This window comes from Syngnathus leptorhynchus, chromosome 13 (assembly GCF_054491065.1).
Source record: "Syngnathus leptorhynchus isolate UIUO chromosome 13, UIUO_Slep, whole genome shotgun sequence".
Classification (NCBI taxonomy): domain Eukaryota; kingdom Metazoa; phylum Chordata; class Actinopteri; order Syngnathiformes; family Syngnathidae; genus Syngnathus; species Syngnathus leptorhynchus.
In genome coordinates this window covers 5,222,399-5,238,559 of record NC_141207.1, presented here as the reverse complement: position 1 = coordinate 5,238,559, position 16,161 = coordinate 5,222,399, and the positions used below count along the sequence as shown (strand labels likewise).

The 16,161-nt window shown below is 40.6% G+C and overlaps 1 protein-coding gene across 2 annotated transcripts in view; it reads right to left on the bottom strand.

Moving 5' to 3' along the window:
* cacna1ea (calcium channel, voltage-dependent, R type, alpha 1E subunit a) overlaps positions 1-16,161 on the bottom strand; it is a 48,953-nt gene that overhangs the window by 14,305 nt on the left and 18,487 nt on the right. For both annotated transcript variants that reach the window (XM_085928855.1, XM_085928856.1), the window contains exons 4-21: positions 13,584-13,689; positions 13,372-13,511; positions 7,335-7,438; positions 6,633-6,791; positions 5,483-5,673; positions 5,298-5,401; positions 4,984-5,099; positions 4,786-4,839; positions 4,395-4,436; positions 2,931-3,023; positions 2,634-2,843; positions 2,360-2,472; positions 2,167-2,279; positions 1,962-2,093; positions 1,738-1,807; positions 1,544-1,661; positions 1,263-1,330; positions 1,054-1,145 (exon numbers count right to left, since the gene is read on the bottom strand). In XM_085928855.1, the coding sequence (XP_085784981.1) occupies positions 1,054-1,145; positions 1,263-1,330; positions 1,544-1,661; positions 1,738-1,807; positions 1,962-2,093; positions 2,167-2,279; positions 2,360-2,472; positions 2,634-2,843; positions 2,931-3,023; positions 4,395-4,436; positions 4,786-4,839; positions 4,984-5,099; positions 5,298-5,401; positions 5,483-5,673; positions 6,633-6,791; positions 7,335-7,438; positions 13,372-13,511; positions 13,584-13,689 (2,025 nt within the window). The remainder of the gene's footprint in view (positions 1-1,053; positions 1,146-1,262; positions 1,331-1,543; positions 1,662-1,737; positions 1,808-1,961; positions 2,094-2,166; positions 2,280-2,359; positions 2,473-2,633; positions 2,844-2,930; positions 3,024-4,394; positions 4,437-4,785; positions 4,840-4,983; positions 5,100-5,297; positions 5,402-5,482; positions 5,674-6,632; positions 6,792-7,334; positions 7,439-13,371; positions 13,512-13,583; positions 13,690-16,161) is intronic.

The following is a 16,161-nucleotide window of genomic DNA, read 5'->3' as shown; positions in this document are numbered from 1 at the left end:
TCTCTCTCTCCGGCTTGTGACGAGCATCTGTCACGCTAGCTCAGCTCAAACTAACACGCGCTTTTTCTTTTTCAGCTTGTGCTATTTGCTTTTGAGTCAAAAGAAAAGGGAAATGGAAAACAAGTCTCTCACATGCCCGTTCCACAAACGTGTTTCTCGTGCTTATGGTGTTTAAAAAAAAAAAAAAAAGAATCAGGCTCAATTCTCCCATGCACATGCACGTTCATCACTGCACAATCTGAAAATCTGCAGAACAGGGTTAGGCCTTTATAAAAAGTCTACACACCCTTGTTCAAACACGAGATTTTTTTGGGATATCCACAAATAAGACCAAGATACATTATTTAAAACCTATTTCTACTATCAATATGGCTTATAAACTGTGGTTGCAAAATTGTACACACCCTCTTATAGCTGGGATGTTTCTATGTTCAGAAATAAGCATTTAAAGTGCCCTAAAATGAACCCCACTTAAATTTCATGGTGTTCTTTTGGTGCTGGGCAGTGACCAAAAGGTTTAACCTTAAGTTTTATCAGCCGTGACAGATTCTTCCATTTGTATTTGGATGATGTTGTTATCGTCCAATTAAACTCAGATTGAACCAAACTCAAAAGATTTATCCCACCATTATGAATTAAAAACAAATCAACTCAAGTGTGATTAAATTGTAAATGTTCAACTTTAATTTATTATACAAATGAAACGGGGTCGAGCTTAATGGTAGATCATTTTTCACGCAAAATTAAGCCTGCACACACTTTATTTACCTCGACTCATCTCTAGCAACAATATCGCTGACTCGACACTTTCCGCTGGACACAACAAGCGCACTTTTTTATGACATCACTATTATGAATATCCAAGTGAGATTCAATGCCAACAAGTCTGTACGAGCCCTTCGAGGCTCAACCCTCCATCCACTCATCAAACTAGTCACTTGTGTGGGTTAAATTCAATATGCACGCTTACTGCAGCGGGGGAGGCGGTGGAGAAGAAGATGAAGAGAGAGACAGAAGGAAGCGATGTGGAGGTCAGGCAGAAGGAGGACTTACTCTGAAGACATGAAGGAGGAGAGTGGGCCGACCTCCTTCGCCTTCTGGAGGGCATGCTTCTGGTTGAAAGCAGCTTCGGCTTCCTCCTCATCCTAAAAGCCAATACAATTATTTTTTAGTTTCCAGCTGCAAATCCAAGTGATGACATTTGATATGCATTTATCTTGAGGACGCTCATTTTTTTAATTTTTTTTTTTATCTGGCTGTACCTTCGTGAGCTCTTGCGCGTTAGCCAAGTTGTCCACAGCAATGGCCAAGAAGACATTCAGCAGAGTGTCTAGTCAAACTTAAATGAAGGACAACACTATGACTTGTTATTCCAACAAGAACAATACAAACATTGTTTTGTTGGATTTTCATTCATAGTAGAGGAGAAGTGAGTGAATTGGCACTGAGGTAACAAAAACATGGAACCACAAACTGCTTCAATAATCAAACACTGCAGGAAACCTGAGCTCGATGGAGGAAGAATAGCAAAAGAGGAGGATACAATTTCCAAACAAGGTGAGGACGATAAAGTATATTGAAGACCACATGCCGGACTTGACTCCCCCCTGAGAGCGAATACCGTTGTACATCACCTCGTTCCAATCCTCGCCAGTCAGGATCTAACATTCACACAAACATTGACGGATGGTAATCGGTCTCAACTTAAACTTAACATGGCGGTGTTTACGAGCAGACCTGAAAGACGGTCATGATGGCGGCGGGAAAGGTATCAAAGTTTGTGGGGGTGTAGTCTTCAAAGATGAACCTGTGGGGACCCGGAACATTTCCACAAAGTTAGTCTTTAAAAAGCAGATTGGAGAATTTATTGACATATTGAGAATCATTTTGGAGGCTATAAAAAACAACCCTGACATTAAAACTCAAAATACTGACTTTGACCCGAGAAAAAAATGTGTTACCTGCCGCCGAAGAGTTGCATGCCCAGAAGAGCAAAAACGACAATGAAGAGGAAAAGGAGGAAAATGAGGGAGATGATGGACTTCATGGAATTCATCAGTGACACCACCAGGTTCCTCAGAGATGCCCAGTACCTTCATGAGAAAACGCAAATGAAGTAGGAATGATTTATTTATTTTTTGTCAGCAGCCAATAAAAAGGACAAACTTTGTGATTTTGAAGATCCTTAGTAGACGAAGAGCACGCAGGACGCTGATCCCAAAAGAAGTGCCGGGTCTGAAGACACCCCAAAGCACTTCAAAAATGCTGCCAACAATCACCTGTGGATGTAGAAGGACAGAGAATGAAGATTTTTCTAGAAGAAGAGTTGGAATTGAGAAGAAGGAAACGGCGTGCTCACGCTGCAGTCGAAGCAGTTGAAAGAAGAGTGGAAGTAGAGGCGGGGGCCCAGGCTGTACATCTTCAGAAACATCTCAGTCAGGAACAGAGCAAGGAACAAGAACTCGGCATAGTCTAGACCAGCGACAGACAGACCCAAATTAGCAGAATGAATAAAAATAATAAAAATAAAATAGTAAAATCAAAATAGTCAAATAATCAAATAAAATTAATAAAATTAATAAAAATAATAAAAATAATAATGTCTGGCCCACCCCACAGAAAGCCTGACTCACACAGAAAATTAGACAGCCAGAGTGGTTGGTTGTGGTGAACGATAGCCACACATAACGTGTTGAGAGCCACCAGGCCCAGCACCGTCCAGTAGAAAGTCTGCGTCTTCACCACATGGCGGATGGAGATGCGTAGGAGGCGTTCCTTGCGGCGGAAATACACGGCAGGACCTCGCCTGCCGCTCCGGAAACTCTCTCTGCTCATGGGGATGCCTCGAGTGGTAAAGAGAAAGAAGCGGAGGTGTCCTGCTGCTCGGCTGAAGATGGTCACCTGACAAAAGCTACGAGACATCCACTCACCCGCTGAGGGAACGTCGCCATATTGTTCCTCCCCTGGACCCCGATGGGGCGACTCCATGCCTCTCTTTTTAATAGTGGTGGCTCTCTTTAGCACTTCACAAAGAGCAGTATCAACACAACAAACAGATCAGTATGTGCAGGTGTTCCATACTACTAGTAGTCACCGATACTAACCACCGATACCACTAGGACATTTGTCCCCCAAAAATATTTTTAAAAATACCTTGTATCCCAATATAGAAAATAAATTAATTTTCTATTCCAATTAATAATTTAAAACCAGTAGGGCAATAGGATGGCCCGCTTTACTTGAAGAGATGTAGCTAATAATTATAATGATAATCCTATTGGTCACATCATTATCAATAGGCAAAAAAACATCTTCTAACACCTTCATGCAAAACAAAGCAAGTATATCCAACCCAAGCACAAACACAATGCGACATTAAGGAACGCTATAACACGCGACACGTTAATGTCACGTCGTTTTAGCAGAACGACCAAAGTTTATTGAAGGTCATTTGCATTGCACTCGAAGGAGAGCAAAACATCCTTTAATGTTTGCTTAATGAACCAAACAGCCAAATGCCATTTGATCACTGTCATAGCAAACCATGCTCAGAGGCAGACATGCAAATCTGTGTATTAGTCATTGCATTTATAATTGGCAATCGGAAAAAAAAATAATGAAAAGGTGACTGATTATTTTGTTATTTATTTTCAAAATGAACGTAAAAAAAAAAAAGGAAAAATTGCTTGATTTTTCACATTTTCTGAAAAATGTCAACGTTAAAGGCCTTCTAAGAAAAAATATAAAAATGCTAAAATGCACTTGAAAGCCATGTTCTAAACAACACCAAATTCTCCATGTTGTTCTTGCTAGATTTGAACATACCAAAACAAGTCAGTCTTCCATTTTCCCATTGTCAACCAAAAATATAAAGAACAAATAATACCCAAACTCATGCACTTGTTTCAAGACAAATTCTCATTCAGTTTCACCGAAAGTCGACGGGTTTTCCCGAGTGAGTGAGATATGACCTTTCAGTGTTCATCCTTATTTCAAGCTGTCCTGATGCCCCCCCCCCCCCAACTTCCTTCCTTTATGCTTACTGCTCAATATTAGCTTAGGGATTTTTTTAATAAGCCGCTAATCAAACGCAGGAACACACTGTTTGCTAAAGGTGTGAAACACACACACACACACACACACACACACACACACACACACACGATCGCCATGCAGCGGCTTCTGCATTCCGCTTATGTGTTCCAGACTGGTGGTTGTCAAGGCAACAGCAGAGCACCGCCTAAGCTTTACAATCAGAGCAATTGCATTCATTGTCATGATAGCAGCTGGTCCCAGCATCGAACAACGCTACAAAAGTTCATCCCATGAGTGTGTGTGCGAATGGCGTGGTGAAGTTGAAGAGGCAGCGAGCAGATGAGAGGAGGGGTGCTCACCATAGGCGCCGCCTGTGCTCCACTCAGGGAGCCTCCTGAGAGCTGCCAATCAATCAACATTTAATAAAAGTCCTGCTGCTTCAGTGAAGAGGAAAGGTCACAGTCATGAGAGCGGGAACTCGGCTTCTCATTGGCTAATGTGTCATGATGAGAGCTCATTTTGTGCCATTGGTGGTCTTAGGGGATTTGATTGAAAAAAAAAATGAAATAGTAAATAATAAAAATGAAATCATAAAATGTTATTCTGTGCAGAGTCACTGTAGTTTTCCGTTTTTTTTTACTTCTACCGGAAAAATAATAGCGCGACTGAATAATTTGACACCTTTCGATTAAAAAGCCCGCAATGTCAGCAAAGAGAGAGAAAAAAAAAAGGGCAAAAATGCTGACTCACCATCAAGAGCGGAGGGTCCCGGATTTTTATTTTCCTCCGCAAGCATGACCTCCTCTGGAAAACAAGAAGCACAAATGAACATCAGATAACGTCGTACCTGCTGGTTTCTAATCTTGTTCCAATGGGTTCATTTGGCTCTACTGCGGCAATAAAGCCCCGTCAAACGTCTTTGCCATATGAAGCCGAGAGCAACGCCACCTGCTCTGTCGATCCAGGCCCGGTAACCGTTGAGCTCTCGTTCGATTTGCTGCTGGCGTCTCAATTTCATGAAGGCCCTGCGGTTCTCCACCCGCTCTCTCTCTTTGGCAAACTCGCTGCAGGGGTGAAAGCACACAATTTGGCTCGGGGAGAACTTCACAGATCATTTTTTTTTGACAACCTACAGTTCTGCTGACTATTCTGCATCTATTCCATGTACACTTTGCCATTCACGTCTACATATATAGTATTTATTTATATATGTAAATATATGCATGAAGGAATACACCAACTATAGTGAAATGTAAGCGTACCCAGAGAGGACTCCAAGCACCAAGTTCAAGACAAAGAAGGAGCCGATGATTATGAGCGGGATGAAGTAGAGCCAGTTCCAATTGGGACCCAAGGCATCGTCGGCCTGAGGCGTAAACACACATCAGATCACAAACATTGATTACATGGATCAAAGAATAATTGAGAATGAGTGTTGCAGTCTTACATTGTAGAGTACAGTGGTCCATCCCTCCATGGTGATGCATTGGAAGACTGTGAGAACGGCAAACAGGATGTTGTCAAACTGCGTGATGCCGTCGTTGGGGCCAATCCACGTGTCGCTGCAAGTGTATTTGGACGGACAGTGCCGCACGCCGCACGGGAAGTCAAACTCAGAGGAGTCCACCGTCTCGTTTTCTGCAAAGGGTTCAGGGTGCAGAGACAATAAAAAAATAAATAAATGAATGAAAAAAAATAGATCAATAACTAAATAAATAAATGCAGACATGACACCTGTACTGTAGTGGATTTGAAAAGTCTACACACCCCTGTTGAAATGCCATGTCAACAAAATGAGACAAAGAGGCAACCTTTTTTTTTTTTTTTTTGCTTTCTAGCTGAAACTTGATTTGTGTCAACATTGACTGCTCTTTTGGAATTCCCTCCACAGGTAGGTTGAGGTAAATGTCGATCACTTAAGAGATGAAATGTAGCGCATCGTATTGTTAGGTTTAACTGCAGTGCATCGAGTACAGGCATTGTGTACAAACATCCGTGCAAAATTTGAATAATAGTGCTTCAACCTAAAGGGTTATGTAAATAAGTAGGATATGGCCACTCATGCACAACACAAACCTTTATGGCAACCAAACAGAGCTCAGTCGTATCTCTTTGGATTTGCATTGCGCAATGTTGTTTACAGCTCAAAATTCTAAAATGACTTGATTTTTTTTTTTTATCTCTTCACACTGATGCATTATTCATGACTTTTCCAACTACAAATTGCTCTCCTTTGTTTCATTCATTCCATCAGGGAGAGCAAGGCAGAGGATGATTTTTTATTTTTTTTTCCTCCCAGAGCAGCTCAAATTAGTGCTTGGCAGAGGAAGAATCTTAAATAACAGTAATATCCGGATGCCACTGCTGGGTTCTCTGGCAAAATTGCAGCGAGTGATTTATCGCGTCATTGTTGGCATCTAAAATTGGGACGTTATGACTCGAGTGCGTATCGTTACTAGTCGTTTGGAAATGCCTCTTGGAATTGTCTGTGCAGCTAACATGAAGTTGTGTTTCCACCTGTAGACTCATTGAGCACTTCAAAGAATCCAATTAGCATATAAAACATGTTAGCGTGTGTGTTTGTGTGAAAAGCTAACCGAGTATTCCAAGCTGCGGCGTGCAAGTGTGGTGCAGTTTGCCACTGTAAAACTCCAAGCCGATGATGGCGAACATGAGGATTGCGAAAAAGAGCAGCAGGCCAATTTGGAGTAGGGGAACCATGGCCTTCATGATGGACTTCAAGACTATCTGTAGACCTGAGAAGAAAGCATAATTCGGACATTTCAATTTGAATCTATGATGCATTCTTTTTCAAGAATGCTCTGTTTTGTTTAGCAAAGTCAGAGAGCGGTGAGGAGGAATCAAGCTTTGTCTGGCATTATGGCAAAGCAGCAAAAAAATGATGGCTAATTTTAAGCACATTTTCAAGAAAAGTTCCGTTTTGAAATGCTAGTTTCACAGAGTGGGCTATGTGGCAATTCAAATGAATATTCTCGATAATTTGAAGGAAAAATTTAAACTAGAGCTGTCAAGGTAAATCGATTAATCAACAATCGATTATTAAATAACTTGATAACTATTTTGATCATCGAATCATCATCTAGAGCATTTTTTTACCTCAGAATTGTCCAAATTCTTCTCAAAAGTATTTACTAGTTATTTGTGTTATTTATTTTGTTATTTAATGTAACTAACTGGTTATTTAAGTAAAATATGATCAATTATTTTACATTTATTATACAGTCTGACAAATACAACTTTCCAGAAAAAAAACAAAAAACTCAATACTTGATACTCACTGGGAATGCCCGAAACCAGTTTAAGTGGTCGCAACACCCGCACTGCCCGTAGAGTTCTCAGATCCACAGAAATGTTCATATGAGAGCCTGCTGCAGCCAGAATCCTGAGAAAGAAACATGAAAACAAAAACAAAAGGGTCTGAATTTTGGGATTCAATGCAAAAACAGGCTCTCCTCAAATGCACATAGCATTTCAGAGGAGGGCTGCGGTGTTGTGATATGGACCGTGAGGATGTGAAGCTCCTTGGGGGTTGTTTTAGGCTGATTCCACATATGTAGGAGGATACACAGTGGCTAAAGACAGTTTAGGGCACAACAAAGAAAGCAGCTTTGCCACGGAATGGGATGGATGCCTGCAGCCTGAAGCTGCATCAACCTCTTGGACAGAAAGTCACACACACACACACACACAGGAGTGTGGCTTTTAAAGATCTCCAAACTGTGACATTTACACCTCACAATGGCGTCCCCTGAACTCTCTAGAAACAGTTGGGGTCATTTCATCAAATCGCCGACCAGTTTAGAGTGTACCCCGCCGACCGCCCAAAGTCAGATGGGAATTTGAGTTACGGGAGGTTGAGCACATGAGCTTGAAAAAATTCAGATGGGGTGTGAAGAACTAAAATAGCTTAACATCATCATTATCACCATAAATATAGAACAGGGATTATCCTCATGAGCTTCACACCTCCAACTATACCCCTGTGGAGTACCTCAGTGTCATTTGTTCCCAAGCTTTTTATCTCCTTTTTTCTTCTTGGTCTCACTTTTCCACAGCTCCGGTCTGTTCTCATGTCATGTGGTACTTCCTGCACATCGCTCTTCTCACGCCTTTCTTCACATCATTAGTCCGTCGTGTCTGCTGGTTAGTTGTTATGGCGACAAACGGAGCGGAGTTCTAAAAATGTCACCCTCGTTTAGTTCAGTCAGTCGGTAGATGGATGGATTTCACTCGCTACATCTACCTGCTAATAAATTATTTTATGAGGCAAATGTTTGTGTACAACTGATAGTGTTGGGTGGCTGGTAATTTAAAAAAGATTAAAAAAATCGGAATAACCTTACCATCACTTTTGTGCAGTCATTAACTACGACAGCTTTGCTGTCTGAAACTGCAAGTCTGGCGGCAGACTGTGCGACATGTAAATAAGCCAAGGGAGTAAAACCACACGGTTGAATTGGCACAAAACAATTTGGCTCATATTTTGTGTCCTCGCTCCTTTGCTCACTCGCAGGCTGTTCATTTATTTGTGCTCGTTTGTGTTTGGTTAAATAGATAGATCCAACGATGTTTTATCTCCGATGAGGTGATTATAATAAAATCAATTTGCTGTCTTGTTGTGGTCTCGACTCGCCAACCAACTATCAGTTTGTATTTTCTCCTCACACTCCCACACACACTTTAGAAGGCCTCAACAACATCTACGAAATGTTGCTTTCTCAATTGAACAATTTCGGGTTTGCGGCAGCCAACGGGGTAAAATTCCAGTTTTAGTTTGAAGCGCAGCATCATGCTGAGAAATGTTTGGCTAGCTCATTAGTTCATTTTTCTCATGTCAAAATGTACGTGTTAAGTTTAATGAACACTTCATGAAAGCAATTAAGTGCAGACATAAATAGTAGTTGCATTGACCTTTAAAATGGTAAGGTCATTCCTTGATTAGCGGACATGTGTGTGAAAAGTTGTACTAATCAAGCGGCGGCCATGTGCTTTGTGAGGTACACGAAGCTGTCCACTAATCAGGTCATTCTGAGGTCAAAGTGGATAAGTAGGTCAAACACAAATTAATTTCCTCTCAGTCTCTTCCACCCAAGCACATAATCAAAAACTAATAAAATAAAGCCGATTAATTTGTTCCTGGTCAACCTGTCACCATCATAAAAGTTTGAGAACGATGCAGGTTTGTTATATAGTCTATTGTACTCGTTAAGCTATAAAGAAATGCTAAAAATCTATGTGTCACTTCAGAAGTGTTGGAATAGTAACAAAGTAAATTTACAGTTCTGGTGTTCCACAGGGCTCAATCATTGAACCCATTCTGTTTAGAATTTTCCTGCACACACATGGCTGTATATCCCACAAATACAATATCAACTTGTACTGTTATTTGTGAAAATAAATCATCATGATTTCATCATAGTGTTTTGTGTTTATTCTGTTTGGTAATGCTGTAAGCTTTTTCTAATAAAAAAATATCCGAGCTGGCTCAATAAAGGATGAGAAATACTGGTCCGAGGCAATCGTAAAAAGAGATGCACACACACACAACGATAAGACGGTCACACCTGTCAGCCGCGACACGAAGAGTCATGACGCTTCTACGTGGCGTGAGAAATCTATTGGGACAACCGCCAGGCCGTGATAGTGACAACATTGTGACTTGGGCACCATGTCATTGTCAAGACGCAACCCCGTATCGCAAGATCCTGCATAACAGCTGTTCCAAATATTCTGACTTTACCGACAGTTTCGAGTGAAACTGTCAGAAATGTGCACCATTAATATAAATAATAATCATCAACTCAACTGATATTTCGTTTTCTATTGAAACACTTTTTTTTCTGTCATTTTTTTTTTTTTGTCATTATTATGACACGATAGAGGTGGAAGTATGTCCCTAAACAAATAAATACACAGTCCACCACTGAGTAATTCAATAAAAATTAAACGTATCACACGTTTATGTGCCAAATGGTGCTCATAACAACTGATGTGCACAATTAAAATACCCATTGCATATTACTTACTCCAGTGTGTCATAAAATAATTTCCTGTGGGCAATTATTCTGGGCACCTAACATAACCCCGATGAGTTAAGCAGCTTAAAATGTGCTTCTAAACTCACAATTTTTTTTTTTTAAACTGCCATTATGTACAACATGTCACAAGACCACAGTTTTGGACTTGCTAGAAAAGACTGTATGCGCTGTTGTGGGTGTGAACACAGCCAACTAAAACTGTTCTGTTGAGAGAACCTTGAGCAAGAAAGAGCCATCTATACTGTATATTTGTCTATTTGCCTTTAAATTTATAATAATTAGACACCATATTGCAATTATTGGGATTCATAACAACCTAAACTGACACTTTAGCATTTGCTAAATACTCATAGTATTTCATCGAACACGGCGTACAATTTTACAACATCTCCGCTGTACATATGAATTAAAAGTATAACCCTTCCATATCGTTGTTTTTAATGCCGCAAAAATGGATGCAAATTCAATCAGCAATTTCATTCAAATTGAGTTGGACCCCAGCCTGCACGATGGCCGCTTTCATCTCACTGCAGCACTTCATCCTCGCCGATCACATCCAGACGAGACCTTGAATGGCCTCGATGGGCTTTGTTTTAAGGCCCACTCAGCCTCTTTATGCCGTCATGAAAAAGAAGCGGCAAACAGGGACGGCCATGTGATTCTCTTCAACATGATGCAATCACGTCGGCAAGCGTGTACTGACGGTGCGTGATATCGAGGAGGGAAGGCAGTGACAGCCTGACCTAGGGCGGGGTCCTCTGTCACCACGGCAACGGCTCTCGGGGACATATGGATCCCTGCTGCAGGCCGCCTATGTCATCAATTGATTGGATGACAAAGAGGGAATACGATTGGTGGAGACAGAGCTCCCTCTCTCATTTCAATGTGTGCGCACGCGAGCGTTACAGGTGTACGACTGCCAAGCCGACAGAAGGCGATGCTGGCTCAAAGTCGCCCAATAGTGCTCCATTTGGCACACACGTTGTATTTTTAACGGTCATGCTGTACAGTCCTTGTCATGGCTTAAAAATTTGAAAATAATATGCAGCGAATTTTTCTTGCAGGCGTCGGGTGTCTCCTACTGCCAACTGTTATCGTCTTAATGGGGGTACTTAGAATGTAAAAGTGGCAATTAGCATGTAAGTTTACGCATGGACATATTTTTTAGCATTTCCTCTGGCTTAACGTTTTTTATATCTCTTTATTAGTCTGTTTTAGTTTCCCGCTGTCATTCTCTCTGTGGATATTTTCTCATTTTTTTCCCGTCAACACAAAATATTGTAGTGTGAGTCAGGGGTTTACGCTGGGAGAAGGTTTTCTTATTTCTTACTCATGCAGGAATATAAAAATATACTACACTGTTTAATCAGGCAGGGAGTCTGACTGCGTGGGATATATATATATAAAACCTTCAAGAGGAGATTTAGTTCAGATGAGTCAACGCTAGCCATTTTGCATTTCCCGTAAAAGCTGAGTTTTATTTTTTTAGCCTTTCACAATTATATATATTTTTTAAAATACACTCTTGGTATGGCATCACAAGATGAGGGTGGGGCAAAATACCACATGCGTTTATCACCTCTTTTTGATTTTTAATTCATCGAATGCTTGTTCGTCTCTGTGTGCCCTGCGATTGGCTGGCAACCAGTTCAGGGTGTCCCCCGCCTACTGCCCGACGACGGCTGGCTCCAGCACGCGACCCCCGTGGGGACAAAACGATACAGAAAATGGATGGATGGATGGATGGATATTGGCCAAAAAAAATAAAACCTCAAACCAATATTGAGCTCTAGTAACACCTCATCCTGAACAAGTTATGCTTAGCATAGCAGCGGTGGCTAAGGTAATAAATTTGTCAAATATGTGAAATAATTTACCACATATCCAATGAGCTCTCAAGACACAGTACAGTAAAAAAGCTAAAAAAAAAAAAAATGCAAGTTCTTTCTCAATATTATATAGAAAGAAATATCCATTTCGTAGCACTTGTGAAAAATCTACCATTTTCTAAATAACCACCAAATAAATCAAATTTTCACTAATTACAACTTTTCTGTACGAATCCTATTAAATTCTCATCTGAACAGGCTCTGGAAAAATAGCAGTCAATTAAATGTGTGTGCCCGCCCACTCGTTTGAGAGACTCGGCACCTAATTACTAGCTCAGTAGCAGCGCTGTCTGCTCACCTAATATCATCAGCCTATCTCAAAAGCTTCATTGGCTCCATAATGAGGCTGGGCACTTCTTGTGACATGCATACGTGTGCTGGAATGGACGGCGAGGCAGAACATTGAACATTTGAACAAAGATGAGTGATTTTGTTTTTTTTCTATCATGCCAAAGTCATGAATAGTTGATGAACTTAAACATCATTTTAGTGTGCAACTAAACGCAGCATGTGAGGATCTGGTTGTGAGCTGTGGCTAACAGCAGGTTCTGCGTGAGCGTGCTCATTGTTGTGTTTTCAATGAAAGGATGAAAATCATATCAATCCAAAAAATTCTTCCCCGCTTGTGCAATTATTTTAGTAAGTATAAACACATTTGAACAAATAATCAAATATAAAAATATTTATCCCTAGTAAAACGACGCCAATATTTGCACATACACGGCAAATATTTGGATCATATTTCCTAATGTGCTCAAGAAGATTCGACTGATTCATACGCATGTAGAGCAAGTCTGATGACAACACATTTGGGAGAGCCTCTGTGGTCTTCCTCTTTTCCCCATTTGTGGCCGTCCATTAGAATAATCCATTAACAACTGCTTGTCTCACCGTGTTTTAATTAAGCTTCTATTTCGGGATCACCAGTAACTTCTATTCAAGCCACGTCAATTGATCAGCGAGCCTCGACACGTCCTCATTGTCATCTCCCCTTTCCGACCTCGCATCCTTCCTCTCTCCCGTGGCGAGAAGAGCATCCGTGAGCCGGAGCCTCAATTGGATTCATCAATAATAGAAGACGACGGAATCATATAGAATTCTCTAAGAACGCCATCAGATTCCCATCACACTTCATTCCAATTGTTTAATATTTCATTTGCGTGTGAGAGCACGCACGAGGATTATGTGCTTCTTCTCGAAACACCTTCTTTGATATCTTATCTTGCTCTTAAGATGTGTGAAGACTTTTCACCACCTCACAGCTTTATGCAACTCTGTGTGAATTACATGAAGGCCAGTTGCCAAGATTCAAACCCCAAAGCTTCAAAATATCAAGCAGATGGATTAACCACTAGGCCACAGTGCTGCCCGATAAAACTTGGACTCACCCGCTGAGCACCACGATGAAATCCATGACGTTCCAGCCGTTCCTGAGGTAGGAGCCTTTATGGAATACAAAGCCCAAGGCGATGATTTTTATTCCCGCCTCCAAACAGAACATCCCGATGAAGTAGGGTTCGGTCTTCTCCTATTGATGCAAAGCAAGCAACGGAGTTGAATTTTAAAAAAAGTGTGGTTGAATGTTTGTGTGATGCCTCACCAGTCTCTTTGACATTGGCGTTTTGTCTTCTGCGGGTAGGTGCTGCTCCAGAGCCAGGACGATACAGTTGGCGATGATGGTGGCGAGGATCATGTACTCAAACGGAGTAACAAAAGGAAGTTATGGAAAAACCGCAACAAAACAATCAATAATCAAATGACAATTCAAGAGCCAAGATGGATGCCATCTGGTCAATCCATCAGAATTGCCTTTATTGTCATTATAATTTTTATGATAATGAAATTTACTTGCAACTCCTAGAGGTACTTTGCAAGGTGCATGAAAATGACAACTCTAAGAAAATAAAAGTAAAATTGTGCAATGCATTAAATATCTAAAAACTATCAATAAGAATAGAATAAATAATCAAATATAATAAAAAAATGTCATATATACATATAATAAATACAATACATATAATATAATATAAATAATAAATAAATATCATATATACATATAATAAATACAATAAATATAATATAATATAATATAATATAATATAATATACCAGTCCGCTCAGCTGTGTGTAACTGGTACCAGACGCACTCAGCTTATATTTCACACCCCAATTATTCTTTGCTCCCTCCAGAAGCCAACTTCTAATGTAGTCAATCAAATTGACACAGCTATTACAAAGTCATTCTTGTAAGCTAGAGACAGTCCCGCCATTACTGTTCCTCTGTATAACATCAGAAAAGAAAATGAAGCAGCCTTGTTATAAAACCAGTCACACTGACGCCTTGTCTCGGCTGCACCGTGTCCCTCAATATGTGTACAAGAGGCACAAGGCAGGGATGAAGAAAGGCGGCGTCCCAGATAATAGGGAAGGAGAAGGAGATAGGCTGATGCTTGCGAAACAAGTGGTTGAGAAGGAGGAGGAGGAGGAGAAGTGGGAGGCAATGAGACCAAATTAGGCTGACACCGGACAGATCGATATATATCGCGCGGCTGGTGATACCCAGCGGGGTTACTCGAGGGCATGTGAGTTATGAGAGCTTGAATAAAAAGAGCAAATAGAAATGTTAACACCCACCAGCTCAAACTTGAACACTGGCCATACCGTGCATTACCTTCAGGGGAACTACAACACATTAGCAAGTAGCAGACACACACAAAAAAAAAAAAATGTCTTAATGAGATAATAGCTGCATCAGCATGAGGTGCCGTCTTTGCTCTTATTGTGTTTTTCCATCTCACGCTGATAAGATAAATGCTACGTTCATGTCCTTAAACAGCAGTCAACAGGAGGGGATGTAATGGGGAGAGGATGGAGGTATCCACGGCAACAGGTTTCACTTGAAGCCTAAACTCAATACTGCCGAGTGGTTACTGGAGCAGAGGAGTGGCTATTTTCTTGATTATTTTAAAAATTAATTTTAGCCTTTGCAAGAAATTGGGAATTAAAGCAATCAATAAATTCCAACCCACCAAATGCGGAATTAAAGCAGCTAGTAAATATTTATTTCCATGAATGGACAGGGCAGCTAAATTACTAATGAGCCACCACCTCAAAGAATTTCTCCACCCATGACTTGATAACTCAAATGGGTGAACATCCTAAGTCTCTTTCGAGTGATGACAGGACTATAATGTATAAAACACTGTCAGAGTCAAATGGTAAGCAGAGCTGCATTGAGTTTTGTTGGACCCTCACGTGAACTGAAATGTATAATTCAGCGGCATGAGAATGAAGTGCTGCCTTCGTGAAGGAAAATAGAATCCATGCTGATTTGGTGGGAGTTTAAGTGTGCTATTTTTTTCCTCGAGTTGAAAAACCCATTCTCAGTATTATATTTGCAACAAAATGTGCACACGGTTTCAGCCAGACAAAAAATATGGGCTGTATAGTGTGCTATATTTCTTGATCCTTGAGAAAAACATAAGAAATCCTTTCAATTATGTGAAAAAAAATCTCTCTTTTTTTTACAGAGAATAAAATCATTTAAGTTAAAAATGAAAGCGACTCAACAAGTGTCTATAACGTAAGCACTCCACTGCTCCCTAAGTGCTGTAGCCTCATGATTCATCAGTCACGCATTGTGTAAACGACCCTGTGAGTCACATTGACGCTCACACAATCCTTCAAAACACGCATGTAAAAATAGACACAGTGCCTGGCCATGGGGACCGGTCACAATGCCGTGCGCAACCCCCAATATGCTCTGACTCCACTTAGCATTCACACATTTCCATTCTTAAGGTGAATTACAGGCTCCTGAGACTCACCTAATAGAAACATTGAAACCGTACGAGACCTTTCAGAGACTGAGCGATTGAAAAAAAGAGCGTGACGTTAAGATTGCAACTTAAACGATGTTGCGTTAACTATATTTGACACAGTCATCACCTTCACACATCAGTAGGTTGCTTCTGAGAATCCATTTTGAAGATTAATGCAGTCACCCATCAGTAAGACGGCTCTTTAAGTCAAAGTCAAATTTGGATATTTTGAGATAGGAAAAATGGAAATAGATTGTTTGGTGGATAATTCATTGTTTTTACTTGGAGTTATTAAAAGGCTTTTAAATAAACAAAATTTAACAATAGGAACATTCTAAAAGAGAGCCAATTGTGGAAA